This window comes from Argiope bruennichi, chromosome 6, assembly GCF_947563725.1.
Source record: "Argiope bruennichi chromosome 6, qqArgBrue1.1, whole genome shotgun sequence".
Lineage (NCBI taxonomy): Eukaryota > Metazoa > Arthropoda > Arachnida > Araneae > Araneidae > Argiope > Argiope bruennichi.
Window position 1 is genome coordinate 15,776,532 of NC_079156.1, and position 21,640 is coordinate 15,798,171.

At 32.3% G+C, this 21,640-nt stretch overlaps 1 protein-coding gene across 1 annotated transcript in view; it reads left to right on the top strand.

The window, feature by feature from the left end:
- Nucleotides 1-21,640, top strand: part of LOC129971190 (E3 ubiquitin-protein ligase AMFR-like) — a 128,096-nt gene that overhangs the window by 81,223 nt on the left and 25,233 nt on the right. The window contains exons 4-5 of the mRNA XM_056084742.1: nt 11,107-11,259; nt 17,131-17,171. Coding sequence (XP_055940717.1) covers nt 11,107-11,259; nt 17,131-17,171 — 194 coding nt within the window. The remainder of the gene's footprint in view (nt 1-11,106; nt 11,260-17,130; nt 17,172-21,640) is intronic.

The window sequence follows — 21,640 nt, forward strand, 5'->3', positions numbered from 1 at the left end:
TTGGCTTGCTCGGAACTTTGTTAGTATACAAGATTTTTAATTGTATAGTTGGGATAGGAAATGAACCTTTATAGAATTCCGACCTATACGTTTTTGTCATTTGAGAACATGATTTTGTTTTAGTTTGGTGTTTTTAAGGCCTCAAAATGCATAGGCAGAAAAGCCTCAAAATGCATAGGCAGAAAATTGACTATTTGTGGCTTTTGAAACATCAATTTTTCACTCTTTGGGTTATTGAATGATAAAGAAGGTTGTCACATTTGGCGACTTATCACCAACAAAAAGTTACAACTTTCGCGAATGTTCTCCATGTCCCCGATTCTCCTTTCTGGCCAATAAAAGGCAGGGTCGTAAGAAGTTATCGCCCGAAGAAGCATATAGAAGAAAATGGAAATGAACGCGAAACAGCGAGTCAAGGTATTGAAAGCTATATAATTTCTCTTAAACTATTTTCATTTTTTTAGCCGGCAAAAATAGTTTTGGAGCTCGAACGATTTCGAGATGATGGGAGGGGAAGGGGAAGGGGAGAAAAACACCATCGTTTTCTAAATATTGACGCATGCGTAATCCGAGAGTCACGTAATTGTTTCAAACCGGTTTAAATTGGCTTTTAACCAAAATTTATTTTGGCATCGAAGAAAAAACATTTTAGACTTCGATTGATTTTTAAATGATCAAAATAATGTTCTCACTTGATAGTGCGAAATTTGCGTTAGCAGACTTCATTTTTTTTTTTTTAATTGTGCTCTAACTTTACCTATAAGTTTTCAGATTTCATGTATATAATATACTGTTTTTCAGCAAGTCCTACTGTTAAATTAGGTAGGATGGATGCGATTCTGTGTTTGAAATTATTTTTACTACAATAAAATGCTCCGGATATTTGAAGTGAGCTAATTTTGGCTATATAAATCGTGTGCATTTCACCTTGTAATATTTCCCTCTTAATCAACTGTGCGATCTTGAAGCGTGGAATAACAATTTCTCGTCATCCTGTTTCCTGATTAATGAGACTACATTTAAAATCGCTTAAAAACCCGTGATAATAAATGTTGGAGACTAACTCGAGGTGACGGTTTCCTTTAACATCTTATGCAAGAATGAAGCCTTCGACTGTATCGTTATGAGATTTTAATCGTTATGAAAATGTGTCCCATTGATTTTTTTCTGCAAAATTATAGATAAAAAAATATATTTAAAATTTTCAACTGATGCATCACCTATTTCTGGCGTGAATATCCTTTGCACTTTACATCTTTACTTTCTCGATACGATATGTACAGAGAGAAAGTATTATAAATGTCAATAAATAATATAAAATCCAAATTTTGTTGAATTTTCGCATTGTCTATGAGCGCGTTAATTGAAAAAAGTAGTGCGTTACAGATGAAATATATTGTTTTAATTGCACCGATATTGCATTTTTTTTTTCGTTTTAATTTGGACGAGTTTCATTTATGGAAAATCTTTTTTACTTATGTGTACTTGCGAGTGTAGAAAATTAACGCGGAATTCAATGTGGAAGAAAATAACATTTGGTTTCATCAGAATTTTATACCTGTGACAAATTTTAAACCAGATCAGGCTATAGTTTGACTATTTGCCCACCTGTGAATTTAGTATATGCAACGCACAAAAGCATAATGGCAGAGGTGAATGAAATGAAAAAGAAATCTGTGATCTTGTGATTGTAAATGTCTATCTGCATTATATTTTGGCCCCAAGGAAAATGTGCAAAATATAACTTGTCTTCTCAGTCGTTCCTACGGTGTGCTTGATATTATGTTGATACATGCGAAGGGGGCATGGAGGGGTTAATCCTTCTGTTACAATATATTTGTTGCATTATTCGGGTCACATGACTGTTTTGTAGGTTTTGTTTCTTTTACGGTACTAACAGAGAATTTAGACTCTACTTAGGAGAAATTAAAAGAACATATTATATAATTAACCTGCATTTAAAAGAATAGTCATTGCATCGCGTTACTAAAAAAAAATCTAGTGTAAAATCTATCGAAAGCGCATCTGCTGGTTGTCTAGTTTCCAGGTTTTTTAAAAATCGTCTTTAAATTATTTTTAACGGAATTTTCTGCTTTAAATCAGAACCATGTAGCTTTTGTTGCAAATTTCTTTTCGTTTTATCTTTACACTGCTAGTAGAAATTCGGGGATCCTGAATTTTCTTAATTTATTGAACTATAAACCCAAACGGCGGATTTTTTTAAAAAGGAAGATTCTATAAAATTGTGCCTAGTATCTTGCATCTTATATCTACTCATTTTTATTAAATATATTGGGAGCTATAAGTATTGTTTACTGTTGGATCCCGAGACTGGAACTTTGCAACGATTGTACTTCGCTACAGGTTGGTACGCATAAAGATGAGCTGTTATTACTTTTCCTAATTCAGCAGATAATCAGAGTTCATCCTATTGCTAATAGTAAACATCTCCTTTCATCTTTCCTCTCATCTCTTTTTAGATGAAATAAGTGCTTCTTAACGCATGCGCAAAAGCGCAGAAGGCTTCCGAATCCGAAAATGAAATGAACAGGAAATCGATTGCAGATCGGCTCTTGAAACTTTCCTGAAGATCTTTAATAGAATTGTTTTCTTGGGATGTATTAGATTTTAGTTTGTTTCGCACGAATTTCTAAAAAGAAATGAGTTGTGCTTAATAAGTTGTATTATTACTGCTGTTGCTTTAATATTTTTTCTTCTGAAAATCACCGTAGGGAAAGGAACACAAAATGTTTGGTAAACCTTCCAAAGTAAAATTTAAAGGACAGATAAATACAAAAATTATTCTGCTCTATATTATTCACTAACTGAAACTTACCTGCAGCAGTTTTAAAAAAGCGTTTTGTTAGTATCTTATTATAGTCTGTTATCTCTTATAGTCGGTTTCAATCATTTTATCATTTATTGTGCCTGCTTGTCAATAATCCGAAACTTGGCTTTACTTTCGAAGTCTAGAAATATTAAATTTTTGAACTTTATAGTTCTTTTACAACCATGAATAATCTTTTGTAAGAATCGCCAAACTAAGCCCTTTGAGTCCATTCGGCTATAGGAACAATCGAATATCTGGTTGTAAGAGAAGGGGGGGGGGAGGGAATGTTAATCTCCCTCTTAACTTAGTTCTCATATAATTTTCGTGCTTACGGTTACGGTGAAAAATTTCTTAAAATATTGGGGAATGGCTGTTATTATTCCAAAACCCAACTATAATTGGAATGAACTTCAACATTATTGTTTAATCGCAGCAGCTTAAGTGTGCGAATTCTTACTTTTTAAATTCTTGAATCGGTACTTTAATCAAAATAGTATTATCTCCTAATAATTCGGATTTAACAGAATGAATTTACACAAATCACCAGCTTCTTCATGTGACTTTAGCTGATGGCTTTGTGAAGTCAGAAGCCACAAATGCACCGTTTCTAAATACGTAAGATAAACTCTATTTGCCGCTCAACATTTAGTTTAATTCATCAACGTTATGCGCTTGTTCTTAACTTCATATTATTTTCAGGTGCAAGTAAAATAATAATAATAATAATAATTCTTACTCGGGACCAATTCTGAGCTCAATGGATTCTTTCTTCATTGTAATATATGTTCAATACACATTGTGTTTCAAACCGGTGAAACAAGCATTTCTTTTCCTAAATTTGCACCAAAAATAATAATAATAATAATAATTTCAACTAAAAATGTAGGTAGACAGTCATATGAGAACTTTCATTCTGTGGCGGCTGATAATAATAATAATAATAAAATTAAGTTTTCATACCTCTTCCATAATATAAACTTAAATAATGCAATGTTTCTGTTTGCTTGCATCTATGCACATCCGTCTACATAATTTGCTGCAATATGCTTATTTCTAAATGTGGAGCAGTTTATCATACATTTGGACCGGAAAAGAGAAGCGAACAAGCAAAATTCAGAATAACCGGCGCATTAAAAATTTATTCGATGCAGATTAACTATCACATGCAAACATTGGTCTACTAATGTCATCCAATAAACAAGACTATAACAAGCTATAACTAAACAAGCTATAATTCAGTTTGATTGTTCAACAGTTACAATTTAAGAAGGAAGGGGAAATTTAAAAAATTGAACATTTGAGATATCTCTGAGAAATAGTGCGATATCGAAGAAAAATATATTAAACAAAATTCTTTGCCTGTAATCGGGTGCATGAGGTGGGGCTTTCCTATAAGAGTGATATGATGCATTTCAATAGCAAGGAACGTCTTGAATGGCTGATAATTTATGTTGCATACAATCGTAAGGCTGATGTAGCTGTATAAGAATACAAGTCATTTTGGCAATTCCAAGTATTTTTCTAGAAAGTGCATTTATAAAATGGCTCTGCGATTTGAAAGTGCGGGATCCCTACTTCCCTGAGGAGGATGGGCCGACACGAAAACTGACAGTTTGACTTATTTTTGAATTTATTCATGCATGTCTGTCGAGAACTTAGCATTCTATAAATGCTAGTGCAGAAAATACTTCAACTCAATAATTAACATCCATAATTATTTGTAAACTTCAAGACGGCTAGAAATAGATGATGACCGATGTTTAGAGTTTTGCAATTCAGTTCTGTTTCATGTAGAATCAAGTTTTCTTTACATAGAAGTGTATTTACGGTAGGGCACCTCGTAATTGAGGATGAGAAGCTTCGGGCATGGTGGTTGGTTCTCGCCATCTTTGTAGGTATACGAAAAGGTCGGGGTTAGCTACATCCCATTGACGATGGGACGTATTTCCTTAGGGAAGAGTTGTGTCGTAGCCGGTGATGGCCCTTAGGACTCAACCACAGTTTCCACCAGTACTGCCGTCTAGGCGGTCCGGTCATTCAAGTGCTTCCGCGTGCCTTCCGGCCGGTCGGAGTGGTCACTTTGTGGTTACACAGAAGTGTAATTTGTACAGGCGTGTTTGTTGACCGAATTGGAAACGTCAGTTATCAATGATAATTTTTTGAATAAATATTTGTTCTTCGTAAAAGTGAGTCATGATCTGTGACAATTTTCTATATATTAGCCGCTTTTGGCGAGCAGATGTTCGCCAGATTATTGACATTTTAGGCTGAAAACGATTTATATGGTACAAATTTTTTATCACTGCAACTTGTTATTTGAAACAGCTGTGAAGTATGAATTTAACTGAATCAATCTGCCACAAATTATTGTGGGTACAACTTAAAAGTAGTACATTTTGCGAAATAAAAACGTAAGTGAAAGATTATTATTTCGGAATTATTGCTGAAAGGATGCGACTTTTATATTTTAATTTAAACATTGGCAAAAGCGCGCGATAGAATTTTTTGAGAGGATGAATTTAGAAGTTCATCTTAACAGTAAAAATATTTTTTATATTTAGGTATTAATAAAGTTAAATTATAAAAAATTCAATGGAAAGGAAATTTTGATAATTAAAAATTATCTTCTATAAATTTTAAGATAATACAAAAATTATTTTTGTGAGAGTAGTTTTAGAAAATATAGTCATCCATTTCCATAAGTAGTACAACGCATTTGGCGATGATCAAGTCTATTTTCGCTCTTCATTAAATTCTCTGTTTAATGCCTATTTCTTGACTTTTACAACTTTTTTCCTCCGAGTGAATAGTTTTTAGTGAGTTTAAGTCAGAACGTGTCTAATAATATTTTGCAGCTCGATAAATTAGCGAAGTTTTGAACTAAGCGCAGCTGTAAAAACGTTCACTGAAGTACTCCGACAAGTTCGTATAGAAATTTGTTTACATTTGACCATTGCCATTCTGCAATAAATAATAAGGACGATTTCTGTGCCACGTACGTTAACGTTATTTATTATGTTTAGTGTGGCATTTTCAAAAACTCACTTGCACAGCAGTGTGTTGAATGATGGCTTATATGTATTAAATCAATGTGAATGGCTTTATATTTCAACGAATGGATGAGATGCCTTTGGCAGTGCTTCCATATCGGTGGTTGCAATTCGTCTTTTCCTCACCAGATCTTAGCTTTAAGAAGTTGGTTGAAGGCGCAATGACGTGACACGTGATTAGACTGACAAGAACCTGTTGATTACCCGATTTTATCTCTTGATTTTTATTTACAGAGCGCTAACATTCTTATGTGTATAAACATACCTTTTTATAGATGTATCAGATCTTTGTCGACGAATTCAAGAAGCGTTTTTTCTTATCGCAAGTGGTTGACTCAATCATGAATTCGCAAGTATTAAAAATAAAAGAAGAATGCAACTTTAAATTGATGTTGAAGATGCCATTTTGATTAAATTTTGTAAACAAATAAATGCATAATTATTCTCTTCATAACCGATTTTGATATTATATTATCTCGGAGCGAGTCATTCGTTGTACATTTCAATTACCAGTTTGAGGAATTAAAAAGTGGCCTAAGCCCTTAAATATCTTTTAATATCTCAGCAAACTTTGCAGATAGAAGCGTGGAATTTGTATGCTTATAAATGAGAATGCGAAAACATTTTACTAATTGACAATTTTCACTTTGAAGACCGTATAAAATAAATTTCTGTTCCTTTTTTATTAAATTCTATAGAAGTCGATGTTTCCATATAATTTCTCATATTATTTAATGAAACTTTAATTGGAAATGTTTGTTGAAATATTTAAGGAAACGCTTTTTCCATTTCGGTACATGCTCTTAAGCCATCCTTTTAAGGCTCGGTATTATAATAAACTTGCCATTTTCGGCAACTGTACATTGATATTAGCTTAACATGTTAACAATTGTCTCACTAACTGGATTGGAAATTGAATGTTAGTTGCTCGAAATATGCATGTCTAGGAAAATTTAATATGTTCCCTCTACCCCAAGTCCAAATTGTCCATCAACTTATCTGAATCAGTAATCATAATTACCTATAGTTGTTTTTAGAATCAAAATTATGCTTTGATGAACATATGAAATAATTTCTCTGAAGCTACGTTAGTGTGCAAAACAATAATACGAGCACTATTTAAGTGATAGCAGTAATTAATGTACGAACAGTACACAAAGTGAATCCGTTAAGGTGTAGTTGTCGATAAGCAACAATCAATAATTTTCTTTGGTATAAAAATAAAACACTTCATGTCTATCTATAATTTTTTCCCCTTGATATGATAAATATAGTTGAATTTTATTCAATTCGGTTAATGTTATCAGATGATAAACGTTAAATTCTTAAGTCTTGATGTGATTATTTCAAGTGGAAGGTACTCTAATATTAACACAGATATGTTTCGGTGTGGACTAGATAAAAAGAGCCATTCTGTTTGTCTTTGAACCAAAAGGAGCCGGTCATTTACAATCACTCCGCATCATGCCAATGAAGAGGTAGCACTCCAAAAGCTATCATCAGTACGAAGAACTAATCAGAATTCACATTGCATGGACTGGTGGATTGAATATTCAACCTTTACTGATTTCCTCTTGTCTCTTTCTAAATAGATTGATAAACAAATGAGTGTAGTGAAAGTCTGTTGCATCATTACGTTTTCGTATACGAAGTACTCAGAAAGTACTGTTATCCTCAAATTCGACAAATTTTCTCGTTTTAGATCTCACTGAGTTCGAAAAGTTTATATTTGGATTTATATCTGTCTGTGACAAAGAGTTCCCAAACAGTTTGAGCTAGACGGATTAAATTTGGTGTGATCCGTACATCAAATTTATAGATTTCTATCAAATTTTTAGCTAAATTTATTCAAAGAATTTTTTTAAACATAAAAACGATAATTACGAACTGAAGAAAGCTAGCACATATATTTAACATAGTGTAGATACCTGTCAAATTTTGAGCCAAATCCAACCTTCTGTCAGTCTGTGGCGTCACAGGCACGTAAATGCGATAACTCAAAAATGCAATGACTTTATATATACGAAATTTAGATTGTGATTTTTGTGACTGCAAATGTAGTTCTGCGTCAAATTTTTGTTTCAATAGGTTGAGAAAAATACGTATAAAACACAAATTCGATTTACTGATACTATTAACCTCATGATAGGGATTAATAGCTAAAACTACTCACCTATGTAATATGACAAATTCAGTAAAAATTCTAAATTGATTCCAAAGATATGTCGTAACTATTGTACACCATTGCCATGGAAGGCTCTCTCTGTCTTAACCAAGATCCTTAATTTTATGCGGGGAAGAGATTATGCGAGAAAGTTTTGTGGAGATGAATTTCGCTGATTTAAATTGGGCGATCACTGTGCGGATATGCAAGGGGAAGTTGAAGCATACATACTGGCATCCATGTAGGATGCCAGTATGCTATGCCGTATATTTTGATAAGGCATTCATGGAGAAGGGCGAGAATAATGTTGTAGATGTCTAGCCTAAAAGGATAAGCGAGAAAATGGTGTGTCACTATCAACACTCCATTAACTTGATGTGCAGTAATCATGAATGGCGGCCCAAGACTAGTTAAGCTGTAGGTGGTCTATCCACTTCTTAAAAAGCAATGATAATCGTGGGGTTTGAAATTTTTATCCTCTCTCAGTTCACTTATTATTGAAGAAAAAGTTGATTCAGATTAGACGAATTATTTTCTCCTCATGTTGAACAACTTTTGTACCGACATTTTGTCGATAATTGCGATCTCTTAGAAATTAAGACCCTTAATTCATTTTTTTAACGCTTCATTCGCGTCGTATCTGTCTCATTCTTTTCCATCCTCATAGCTCCGACATGAATGAAAATTAGTGGTGAAAATGATGTAGGAAAGGAATTGTTTTCTTTTTCCCTGGATGAAGGGAAGCAACTTCCGCCTTTTGGCTATGAATAGGAGTTAATATGTAATATGTAGAAAATCAGCTGTAGCACCAATAGTTTAAAAAATGTATGCATGATTATAGCTTAATGAGTAGGTTAACCCTTTCGCGGCGAACAGTGCCTTTAGAAGCTCATTCTGAGTTAACATGACCTATGGGCGCTCAAGCAGAGTTTCTCTCTCCGAACGAACAGCGCCTTTTCGCGCCGTTCATTTCTGACATATCCTACCCAAGAACAGGTTTTTAAAATATTTTTATAGATATTGTTTTGACTTAAAATTGTTATTATTGTTTCATCGGCGTGCCGGTCGGCCGCTTCAGGGAAATGACCAGCAAAATCAACTTCGCACGCCGCATTCAGAACGATTCGAGTATCGTGTTGTCCGCGTAGATCTTACACCATCACACCTGCTGCCTAGAGCGCAATTCATTTCTGAGGGCTCCGCAAAGAAAGGGTTAAGGAAGTAGTTAAAAGGTGACAACTGAAAACGTTTCCGAAATGTGACAGCTAAATGCTTAACAGGATTATACACCCTGCAATAATTGTTTGTAGAATTGCTGAAATATTTCCGACCTCATTTCTGTTTGGAAGAATATTTTTTTATGTGAGCGTAACATTTTGCTTGTTTTTATGATGCCCTTAGGAATTTTTTAATGCCTTTTATTGCTTTTTTTTAATACTGTAAAATGCCGATTGAATCGTGTAAACAATCCAAATAAGAAACAGTTAAGATGTGATGTTCGCCCCCAATATTATCTTTGTAGATTAAGCTATACCTTAATTGTTGGACGAGGTTACGAGTTCTGTTTTCTGGCTGGGCTCTTAAATACAATTGTTCGAAAACTGATGCTAAATGCAGCGAATTTTTTTCTGACGTCGGACTGGCTTCTGAAAATTTCTTCCCTAGTGAAACTCGAATATGGACTAACTACCTGAAAAAAAATTCCTCTAGGAGGGCAAATTTTTCCTATATATTAAAGCTAATCCAGAGTATCTGATGCTTCATGATAACTTTTGTTTAAAAAATTTGCTGTACTTTTCCGTTATTATGAGATTTTAACTCTTAAACTTCGCAGGATATGTTGAACCAAGTATGATTTAATCATCACATTCATAATATTCATGAATTCCTCCCCCCAAATTTGGTTTTAAAATTTTAATATGTTTGAATGACATTAGAGGCCATCAGTATTTTGACATGTTACATCCAGCATATTCTTACGAGCATTTTTGAAAGTCACTTGAGCATAGAGTCGAATCCCATAACAACGTCACGACACAAGCTAATTTATTTTCAAATTGTTTTACGATGTGCCAAAATCTATATGCTGTGCTCGATATGTGTAATAGCACCTGCTGTGAATTTCCGCTTAACGAAGAGCAATATAAAAGTGATCAGATAATAACGATTGATCAAAAGAGCAAATGATCAGCAGGTTCTCTGCAAAATCTTAACTGTTTACTTTAAGAGTGTGCAAATTTAATTTGTCCCTCGATATCATGAATTACTTCAGCGTTTTAAAATACCATTTTTACTTTGTCGCGGATAGGCATTTTTGGCATTATGTCTCTGTCCGTCCGTCTTTCTGTTTATGGCAAAGAACTCAAAAACACTTTGAGGTAAACAGAAGAAATTTGGCATATGGCCTTTACACCAAATTTGTAGATTTCTATCAAATTTTGAACAAGATCAATTCACAAGAAGTCTGTCTGGCTGTTCGAATATAAGTCAACACGATAACTACAAAACGGAGATAACTAGATGGATAAAATTCGGTACCACAGATTTAGTGTAGACACCCGTCAAATATTGAGTCAAATCTAACAAGGGGTTATTCGTCTGTCGGTCCTACTTTCAGAAACATGCAAACGTGGTAACTCAAAAAGAAATTAGACTTCCGGATATTATAAAGCACCTGCCTGGGATCAATCGCCGAAAAACTCATCAAACGTCACAAAACATGCTAAACTCAGGCCAAAGGTCAATATTTCGTGATGCTCTACGTCAGTGCCAAGCAGGGCGTTTTCTGAGATGGCACCTTTATTAGAGAGTATGCGATGAAGTTTAAAATTCCAAGTACTCAAGAGGTCACAATGTTGGAAATCTGTTTATTATTGAAAATACATCCTAATGGTAAAACTATGTGAACAAATATAAAGCATATATCTTTTATTCTCCTATTATGTTCGGATTTATGTGTGTGCCGAATATAGTATTTCTTTTAATAACTATTTCTGTTTGATATATAAAGTTATTTTTTAAACATGTTAAATTATATTCTCATAATTGTTTCTTTTTTTTAGTTGTCTTTCTCCCCCGCCACTCCAAAGTGGACCCACTGTAGAGTCTTCACACTGTTAATCGGCATCCTGGTCATTTCATTCAGCTTGTTCGGAATCTGTGCTGTTGTCGGGTACCACGTTGGAATTAACACATTTGCCTTTATGGCGGCAGAGGTGAGTGGTCTTTGGTATTTCTGCCCCGCTACTATCACTTTCTAAAGTGACTGCACATTCAAAACTGAGCCCATGTAAATGTCAGTAATCCTGCATTTTAAAGGAACTTAATGGTATTGAAATTATTTCATTCTCTGTTAGCATCCAAATATGAAGATCTCTTGAATTTGAGTTCCATTTGTAGTGAGTAAGCAATTGTAAAATGGAGGCAGCAACTTTTCAAACTTACTGTTTTCAAAACAAACGCAGAGTTGGATTGAATTAGACAGGTGGAAAATAAACCCTATGTTGAAAAGTATTTGATTATTACCCATAATTATGTGTTGAAAATGGATGTGTCACCGAATGAAATAGTTAGATTTAAAAGGTTCGTGAACTTTTTCGTTAAATAAGTTTCGAATTGAAAGGCATCGTTTTCTCATTAAGGTTTCTGGGGCGTAACTTAACTGTTTCGTATGTAACAAAAATGCTTTTTAGATCCTCTCTTCTTTTCCCTCAAAACAATATAAGTAAATATTATATATTCAAACAATTATTCCGTCATGCTTAATCGCCTTGATTGTGTTCTTAGGATCCAGTTGTTTTTCAACTTTTTTCCACACTATATATCGTTTATTACTACCATGTAGACTGAATTTGCTTTCAACAGAGAAAATAACGGATTCAGAAGGATTCTGGCTTTGAAATATGTTCTTTTTACAAAAGCCTCTTTTTTATGTTGACGCAACTGATGAGTAACTCTTCATATTTATTACGGCCATGAAATCCTGCATTATGAAAAACACCACGTCAAACAGTTTCAGCTGAAAGTTTTTTTTTTTTTTTTTTTTCCTTTTTCCATTTGCTGATGATATCGACGATGCAAATTTTGGGGCTCTTAAGTGTTTTTTTTTTTCCTTAACTAAACGTATAATTTTCCTCTTTGCAGTAGTGCTTAAAATTTCATTTCGTCCTCTTCCTGGAATGCTGGCCACACAACCAGGTTTTAAGATACTTCTGTAGTATATTTTCGACACAACGATGACTTTCCCAAAACAGTGAAGCTATTTCTTGAAGAGATTTGTCATCTTTCGACCAATTGATGACTTAAAGACGTACATTTTTAGAAGTTTCACCCCTAGAACTTATTTCAATGGTGAAAAAAAATACATAAAATAATTACTACGTTTATATGCTTAGGTTGCAACTGTAGAATGACTTAAAGAAAATTTTTATAAAAAAAAAAGTGATTAACTGACTGATTCTTTAAATGTAAACTCAATTTTGTGACTTCAAATTTTGTGTTTATCACAAGAAAATAATAAAATTATCTTGAAGACTTCATATTTGTTTTTTAGCACAATATACTTCTAAATGTATACTTTTAACGTTTCTGTAAATATTAAGTTTAAATGGCAAATTTGTATTAGATTTTTATACTTGTAAAAAAAGAGCGTAATGTTGGCTCAATTTTGAGACCTACTGTATTCTTGGCGCCAAGTGGTGTGAGTAAAAATCTAAAATCTCCAAGTACGGATCGCGGCATCTAAGAGATAGCGAGAGTGTTAAACATTAACCCATCTTAGAATGTTAGGTTGGTAATTATTGAATAGATTATCCAAATAAATTTCTAAACAATTTAATATCTAAGGGATTGATTTCCTTGAGATATCAGGAGAGAGTACAAGCATTTTCTTTTTCAAAATCGATTTTTGATTGCCAGATGAATGACGGGAATTTCCACGCCAATCAGAAAGTGCTCGACGAAATTTTTATTCAAGAACGGAACCAGTCATTTTCTAGCTGGGTGACGGTATCATTGGCGAGGAAAGGCAGATACTTTATCATACCGCTTTTTACTTTAGCGGTGCGTAGTATAGGGAGAAAAAAATTCTAATCGTCAACAAATTTGAACTCGAGATTGTGACGAATCTCCATGTTTTAGACCTCCTAGTGCTCGAAAATCACATCTTTGGAAAATGTCTGTGACCAAAAACGCTTTGAACTAGACGAATGAAATTTAATTTGGTATACGATCTTTACACTTAATGTGTAGATATTTATTAAAATTTGAACAAAACCCGTTTAGAGAAAGCCTGTTCGGATATATGAATATAAGTTAACACAGTATCTATAAACCGGTGAGAGCTTGGATGAAATTCATTGCACAGATTTAACATCTAAAATGCAGATTCTGTCAAATGTTTCGAACAAAATTCGTCAAAGGGTTTACTTTCTGTTGTACGCAAACGCGATAATTTATCAAATTTGCTATGAAACGTATCAACTTATGAACCTGCTATGAGACTTAAATGTATCATTTGATCGATATATACAGGGTGTCTCAAAAATCTTGACCGCGGCTTTTATTCCTGAAATACTGATCGTAGACACATACTGTAAATTACAAAGTTGCGTAAAAAAAAAAGATGCAAATTGCTATGAAATCGATTAAAATTTTCAGGGGATTAAACTTAAAAAAATACAAAATTTAAATTTTTATACGAACACCGTACAAAAAAATTCCTAGTGAGTAAAATGTGCCGCATCCTTTAATAAGGTCATGTACGAAATTTCAGCATTTTATCGCAAAAAGTCGCAAAGATATGAAACTACGTAAATATTGACTTAAACCACTTTTCGATGCCTAGATATGAGTTCGCAAAGAGAAAATATCATGACGGAGGTTCGTGTTTTAGACGTCGTACACAAATAAACAAAGAAAGTAATGATTGAATAAATAATAATTTTACTATTTATTGGTTCAAAAGTATTAAAAATGTGTAGAAAAAATAACTTAAAGGAAAGATTACATAAGATTTTTTACAAGTTCACTGACTGTGCTATTTTTAAGTTACATTCATGATATAAATGTAATTCATGATATAAAATTTTAAAGTATTTTTTTAGGAAGCATGGATTTTAAAATTTGTATTTAAAACTAAAGATATGAAGCATATTTAATTTTCTTATGATGCATTCCTGTGTCGCGTCATCTGCACTGAAGCTGTAAACATTTACATTTTAATTTGTGATTGATCCTTCTCCAACTTTGTTTTAACATATCTTTGAGAATTTTCATGATAAAATTCTGAAATTTTGTACATGACCTTATTAGAGGATGGGGGCACATTTTACTCTCTGGGAATTTATTTTTTTGTACGGGGTAAGTATAAAAATTTAAATTTTGTATTTTTTAAAGTTTAATCCCCTGAAAATCTGAATTGATTTCATAACATTTTGCACCTTCTTTTACGCAACTTTGTAAGTTACAGTATATGTCTACGATCAATATTTAAGGAATAAAAGCCGCGGTCAAAGTTTTTGAGACACCCTGTATATTTTTTTAAACTAAAATTGTAATTTTATGCCAAATTTTAATTCCAATAGATTAGAAAAAAATGTGACTAAAACGCAAATTCGATGTGCGGGTTCTATTAACCGCATGCCAAGGATTAATCGCCAAAAACCTCGCCAAGATCACACGACAGATTTGTAAAATTCACACCAGAGGTCAACATTTCGTAACTTTGGTACGGCAATGCCATGCAAGGCGTTCTCTAGGATAACACTTTTATTAGAGAATATGCGAAAAAGTTTTGAGGAGGCCACTCTTGCTCTGGGGGGGGGGAGGTTTTTTAAACCAATCATTAATTGCAAGAAAAGTATTTTTTCTAGTAAAAACATTTTTATTAAATTCTTTTTAATCATTTATCTTTATGAAATTAAAAAAGCATTTCTTGATCTGCGTTTCAATTAAACTTTAGAATTTTGGTTTGTATTTAATAATCGGTTTACAGATGGCAACAATAATAATCAAGTCTTCATGATTATATTACAATTTTCACGTGAGCATGAAAATTTCATTGTTGATCTCATTCCCCCGTATTTTGTACAGAATAGAAATTGTTTTGATTCAAAACTTAAATATTGTACAAATACTTAAATGCTTTAAAAGTTACTGATGGATTAAATGACTTAATTTCAAATGTAGTGACAAAAAATACAAACCAACTCCAAAAGTAGAAATGATTTACGAAAATGCGGACGCAGAAAAATGAAAGATCGTCTAAAACACAATTAAAATTTAAGTGAACCTTGTTTCGGAAGTCATTTCATTCAGATTGTGACATTGCCATCTTTGCCTCTCATCATCTAACTGAGGAAACCGTTAAAAGCAAAAACAACGTAAATGTTTAAATGAAAATTTAAAAACAATTTAAAACTGACAAACCAATTAGTACATAACAAATTCTGTTTCTTCTATATTTATTACTAGCCCCTCGGATGACCATCTGTTTCACCGGAAATACTGGTTGTTTCGGTTTCACTGTAAATTTTATGCATAACCTCATCAAAAAAATTGTAAGCACCAAATTATGATTGGAATTAAAGCGATGTTCTATTAATATTTTACATTAGTTTTATTCCTTTTTATGAATATTCCGAATTGAAGTTGATTACCACAATAAGAGTGTCATTAACAGCGTAACTGTGTACTTCATTCTAATTCCATTCTGTTTTAGTTTTATTCCTCGTATAAACTGCACTTATTCTAATCTCTCCCGTATTTTTTCAACACCGGAATTAAAATCACGCGATTAAATATTTAAAACAATGAAAGCGGTTTGAATTTCATTACAGTAATGAAATGTTATTAAAAACTATGCAAAAAATTAGAAATTGTTGAAATTGAGGAAATAATTGTTCGATAATTAAATTGATGTAATGAGAGGAACAATTTTTCAGATTTCAAAACGGTATAAAAAATTATATTTTCAACATTAAGATTTTCTGAGGTAATATATTCAAAGTATACTTCCCAGTTTTTAATCTTTTCTTGTCTAATATAATTCTTTCTAAATTTGAAAGTCTAATAAAATATTTCGATTTGTAGAGCTCCAGTAAGCATGCATTCTCATTTAATATAGTTAAAGAAGGATGGTGTTGGAATTAGCTTAATTATCACGCATAAAAATATTTATCACGTTTAGAATATTCAAATTGTATAAGTTAATAATGCACAGGCCCAATAACTTACGGGACACTGTCTGTTTAATAATTAAGAAGAAATTAAACAAAATGAGGTAAAAGATCACGACAATTACCGCAAAAAAGGGAAAGATGCTGTTCATTTCTGGATCCCATGACGCACTTTATACGCTTTTATTCTCTAAGGGGTGATACGCAAAGAGATGAGGAATTATTGCGGCTTCTAATTCCGCAATTAATCTGAATTCACTCTATTGATAAATGTAAACATCTTTAATCTCACGTTTTAACGAAATAAATGCCTTCTAACGCATGCAGAAAGGCTAGGAGAGTTTCAGAATCCGAGATTGAATAGCGTGAGATGATAAAGTAAAATGGGCATGCCTGAAATAGAATGGAAAGTGGATGTTAGTAATAATATTAGTTTCTGTTTTCTGAATGTGTTCCTCCATCGCTATTAAGTTATTAATTTTGTAAAATAAATTAAATTTTGTGAATTAATCCTGGGGAAATTTATTAGCGTTGGATCTTGAACAGTTGTGTTCCAAACCATTGTGGGCAGAAACTAGCCGTTTTTAAACATATAAAACAAATAAAAAAATTAATGTCATGGAAATATCAGTATTTGTATTTAAAATTGATTATACTTGAAATTAAAAAAACCTGAGAATGGAAATCCATTTATAAATATTTTATCATCTTTGATGCAATTATGATATTTACTAGATTAAAAGAATGAGAAATGATTTTAATGATTAATCAAAAGTTGTATGAAAATTAAGAATGGTTATTGATGTTAGATATAGAGTATGAAACTTGCACCATAAAACTAATATCAAATTTTAAACGATTTGGAAGTCGTTCGCTGCTCTGCCTTATGTCTATATTTTTCTCTTTCAGTGTCTGCTTGTGTTTGTAAGAACTCTGTATGTAATTACCAGGTACGTAAAACTTCTCTTTCTAGTTTTTTTTCTGTGGTTCTTCTAATAAAAGTACTTTAACCCGTTGAATGCCATGTTAATTTCATATGGCTTGCCCGTCTGGCCAACATGAATTTCCCATTATGCGTTGAAAATATTAATTACAACGGCAAAGTTAATTCGTATAATCATTCTTAATGCATCTATTTCACTGAGGTCACTGGTATACCATGTTATACAATAATTTTGTATGTTGTATTAATTCTTTTTCATGCCATTTTAGTAACGATGATAATATTGAAAAATTTAAGAACACTGTATTTTTTTTTTTTTTTGAAATGTGTGTTTTTAGCAATCTTGACCTCCCTGGTCACCGGTGGTTTCCCCCTCCCCATATCATTGAACGTGTGAATATTTGACGATCATAACTTTAAGTTGCTCGTAAAATTTTTAACCATTTTACCATCATGATAAACATTTAGATTTATGCTAATATATTTACGAGTGAACTGACGCAATCGTATACGTTTTTAATACACTGAGTGAGGGTTGCTCGTGTGTAGGAATTGAGATTTAGAAGTTTTTTTTTTTCAGTGTATAAATTGGGTCGTTCATTTGTTTTGTTTTTTAAATGATATCCAAATCCACTAACAATTTAACCCATTTTGCTTTTGCTGATTTAAAATGCAAAGGGAGAAGAAAAAAACTGTATTGTTTCGAAATTTTCTCTAAGCTTCCTTTTCTAATCCGAAAACTTCCGTTGTCTGGTTTTTGTTGATACACGCGCATTTAGACTATCTTTTTAGTTTTCCGTATTCGAGGTATATACACAAAGAAAATATTATAATTGTCAAAAAAAAAAATCGAATTCAAAATTTTGATGTACCTAAGCCTTTTAGATCACTCAAGGGGTAGAAAAAAAGAATTGGGTTTGCTTGGAGCTAGAGGGATGTATTTTGGCCAAATGATCTTGGCATTAAATTTGCAGGTTTCTGTTGAATTTCGTTACAAAATCGAATCATAGGAAATAAGTGTTTACATTTTGTTGTTGTGTATTCAAAGAGCTAGATACATAAAATTTGGTACACAAACTTACCATCTGAAGTGTAAATCCTTAACAAGTTTTGATTTTAATCTCCGTTCTAGGATTTGACCGTCTGTAGGACTGTTCATCCGGATGCGCAATAACTCAAAAACGCCAATCACTTAGATAAAAGAAACTTGAGGCTATAAAAATTATAAATTATCTTTTGTCAAATTTTTCTTTCAATCGGTCGAAAAAAAAAAAATGGTTTTCAAAATGCATACTTAATTTTCTTCTCTATGCTGCAAATCACCGAACTCATGTTTTAGACTAAAATTAAAATCTTTAGTATTCGTGGCAGTCACGGCTTTGCTCAAGTAAACGTCTTAATGAGGGAATATTGAAAATGTAGGAATGTTATTCCCGTTGGTTTAAGTTTAGCTTTTAATTAAGAAAAATACTGCGGTTGTGGGTAGTATTGTCAGTACATTTTTTTTCGTGAGATGAAATTGAGAGATGAATTTTGAAAATATCGAAAAAGTGAGGGAATAGGGAAATTTAAAAAAATCTATATAGAGATAAATGTGAAAACTTTTATTCAAGATTTTTACTAGCCATCTTTTTTTCAAATACTAAGAATCTGGAAAAGAGTGCATTCAAAATGTCTACAACCCATTATTCTACGTGATCATAATTAAAATCGCGAAGGAAAAAGAATACAACGCAGGCAGTTCAAGGAACATAGTTTCTTAATAATGTCTAAAATGTGTCTAGGTTACATATTGCACTATTCGTTCAGAACAAAATTTCGGAAATGTGCGCAAAATCTTGAGCTTTAGTAAATGCATTTTCTTTATTGAAAAGCGCAATAGCACATTTATAGATTGATGCTGAATTATGAATAATGCTGATGATGATGAATTAAGCCCCCACTTCCCCTTGAATTTGAAGTGTGCAAAGGAAAAGTTGTCAAAATAGCAAAAAGCAATTGCCTAAATATTCGATATAAAATTTTTTAAAGTATGTTAGAACCCCAGTAATTTCCTCCTCTGTCCCTTCCCCTTAAAATGGGGGGTGGGGGTGGAATTGTCTATCTTTCCTTGTATATTTAAATTTAATTTAAAAAAACGAACCAGAAGAATCTAATTCAATATTAGGTCTTTGCACCGAACTTATAAAATCTGTCAAATTTTGGTCGACAATCATCAAAAGAATTCTGTCCGTCAACATCTTGAAAATCATGCAAATTTCAAAGGAAAAAACTTGATCGTTTCTCTCGAAATATGATCAGAAGAATAATTTCATTTCTAAGTGATTTTTTTTTATTGCTAATAATATTTTTATCCTTGTTTATGTATTTATCTTCATTTTTTTTTAATGTTCAACCACAGTTCATAAGTCTTTTTGAAGAAGAAATAAATAGCAAAATTAATGAAGAATTTATTTTAAATATAATTTCTTAAAAGGGTGTAATTTTTGCAGAAACTAATGCTATTCAGTAAAAGATTGTATTATAGCATCCCCATGGTGATAATGCATTGGCCGTTTTTCATATTAAATACTTAATCACTCACCTCAGGCGAAAATTAAAAATTCTCTTGCCATAGCTTGTATAAAATCTCATAAGTCTAATATTAAGCATTGTAAATTTTGTCTTTCTAAAAACTTGGTAGTTCTATTCTATATTTCAATTGCAAATTTCATAATTTTTTGGAAGTTTTACTATGTATTCTAAAATTTGACGCTTAATAATGAGTACAATATATTCGTACAGTTTGCTTGTTTAGCAGAAGAAACAAATCCGAAAGTAATTACTATTATAATTTTGGCATTTAAGATTTATTTTATGCCATTACATATTGCTAATTTTAAAACATTTTTATTGGAATCTGTATTTTGTTGGTATAGCATCAACTTTATATCTATGTATATTTTTTTAATATAAGGAAATGCTTTTTCTAATTAACATGCATAATTCAGTTGCTAATGTTAGACCTTGAAGCCTGCGTAATCTGCCTTGATTGGGAAACTAATTGAGGAAATACCAAAAGGAATGTTCATATTAAGTATTAATTTCTAAGTGATTTCTAAAAGCATTTGAAGGTAATTTTAAGGCATAATGCCGCAGAACAAGGTAGTCAACTAACATTACAAGCCAATCGACTCAATGAAAACGCTAATAAGCTACGCTTTTTTGAATCTGGTGCTTTTTTCTACCATTCTGTAAGTATTCATGCATTTCTTATGCGCTATTTTTTTAGATTTGAGTTACAAATATTAAATTATGCAGCAATTTTTATTGCCTTCCGTGTTTTTTCTCTCCCATTTTCATCATTTCTATCTTAATGTAACTTTCTACGTGAAATCATTTTGTCGAATTCAATGCAAGGGAAATTTTATTTTATTTTTTATCTTTTTTTGTCAGAATCAATGTAAGCGAAATTTATTATTATTGCTTTTGTCATGAGTAGCTTTATTTGTTATACCTCCCCCATTCATCTCGGATTTTAAAATACTGGTTTATTTTAACTGTAGTACCAACCAACAAGTAGGATGTGTGTTTTTAATCCTACTTGTTGATGAATTTTTTCATGTTTATCAAATGATTTTAAAAACTTCTTTTGTTTGTTTTTATTTCGAATGATTATCTTTAAAAAAAATTAGCAGTATTGCCTGAATATAACAATTATTTGACCTTTTCTTTTTATACTTCGCATAAATAAAATAAAAGTGTTGTAATTGTCGGAAAATTCGAATTGGAGATTCATTAGAATCTTCATGTTTCAAATTTCCGAGTCTCCGAAAGATACATTTTTGGGACTATGTTCATAGAAAGTAACACTTGTGTGATATTTTTAAAACCTTGTGAACTAGACTTGTGAAAATCAGTACGAGGTCGTATTTCTAAATTTCCATCAAATGTTGATTAAAATTCTTTTACAAGACGTAGCTCTGTCCGAATGAAAATGAACTCCGTAACTACAAAACGTAGAGAGTTATACTAATAAAACTTGGTAAACAGTTTAAGTATCTTGCATGCAGAACCGTAAAAAATATTTTGAACCCAATTCGTCGACTGAACGGCCGTCTGTCGATCCGTACAGTTGGCGTGAATCCAAAATCATAATGACTTCGATAAATGAAATGCTGCTGAAATCGTAATTCTATGTCAAATTTTAGTTTAAATCAACTGCTGAAAAAGCCTTCAAAATGCATATTCGGTTTTCCTCGTGATTTTTTTGATTAGCAAACACTCATTTGAATGATGATATGAAAATAAAAATTGGAGCATTGGTGGTATTCACAACTTTCTTCAAGTTCAACAAATTTATGCTGTAGGAGGAGGATAACGCCTCAATTAGTGATTCTATGAGAAGGTTTTGTTCTCCTGTTAGTTTCATTGATTTTTATTTTCTTTTTATAATGTTAAATGCGTATATACTGATATTTTCGGTCCTTCCTGCGC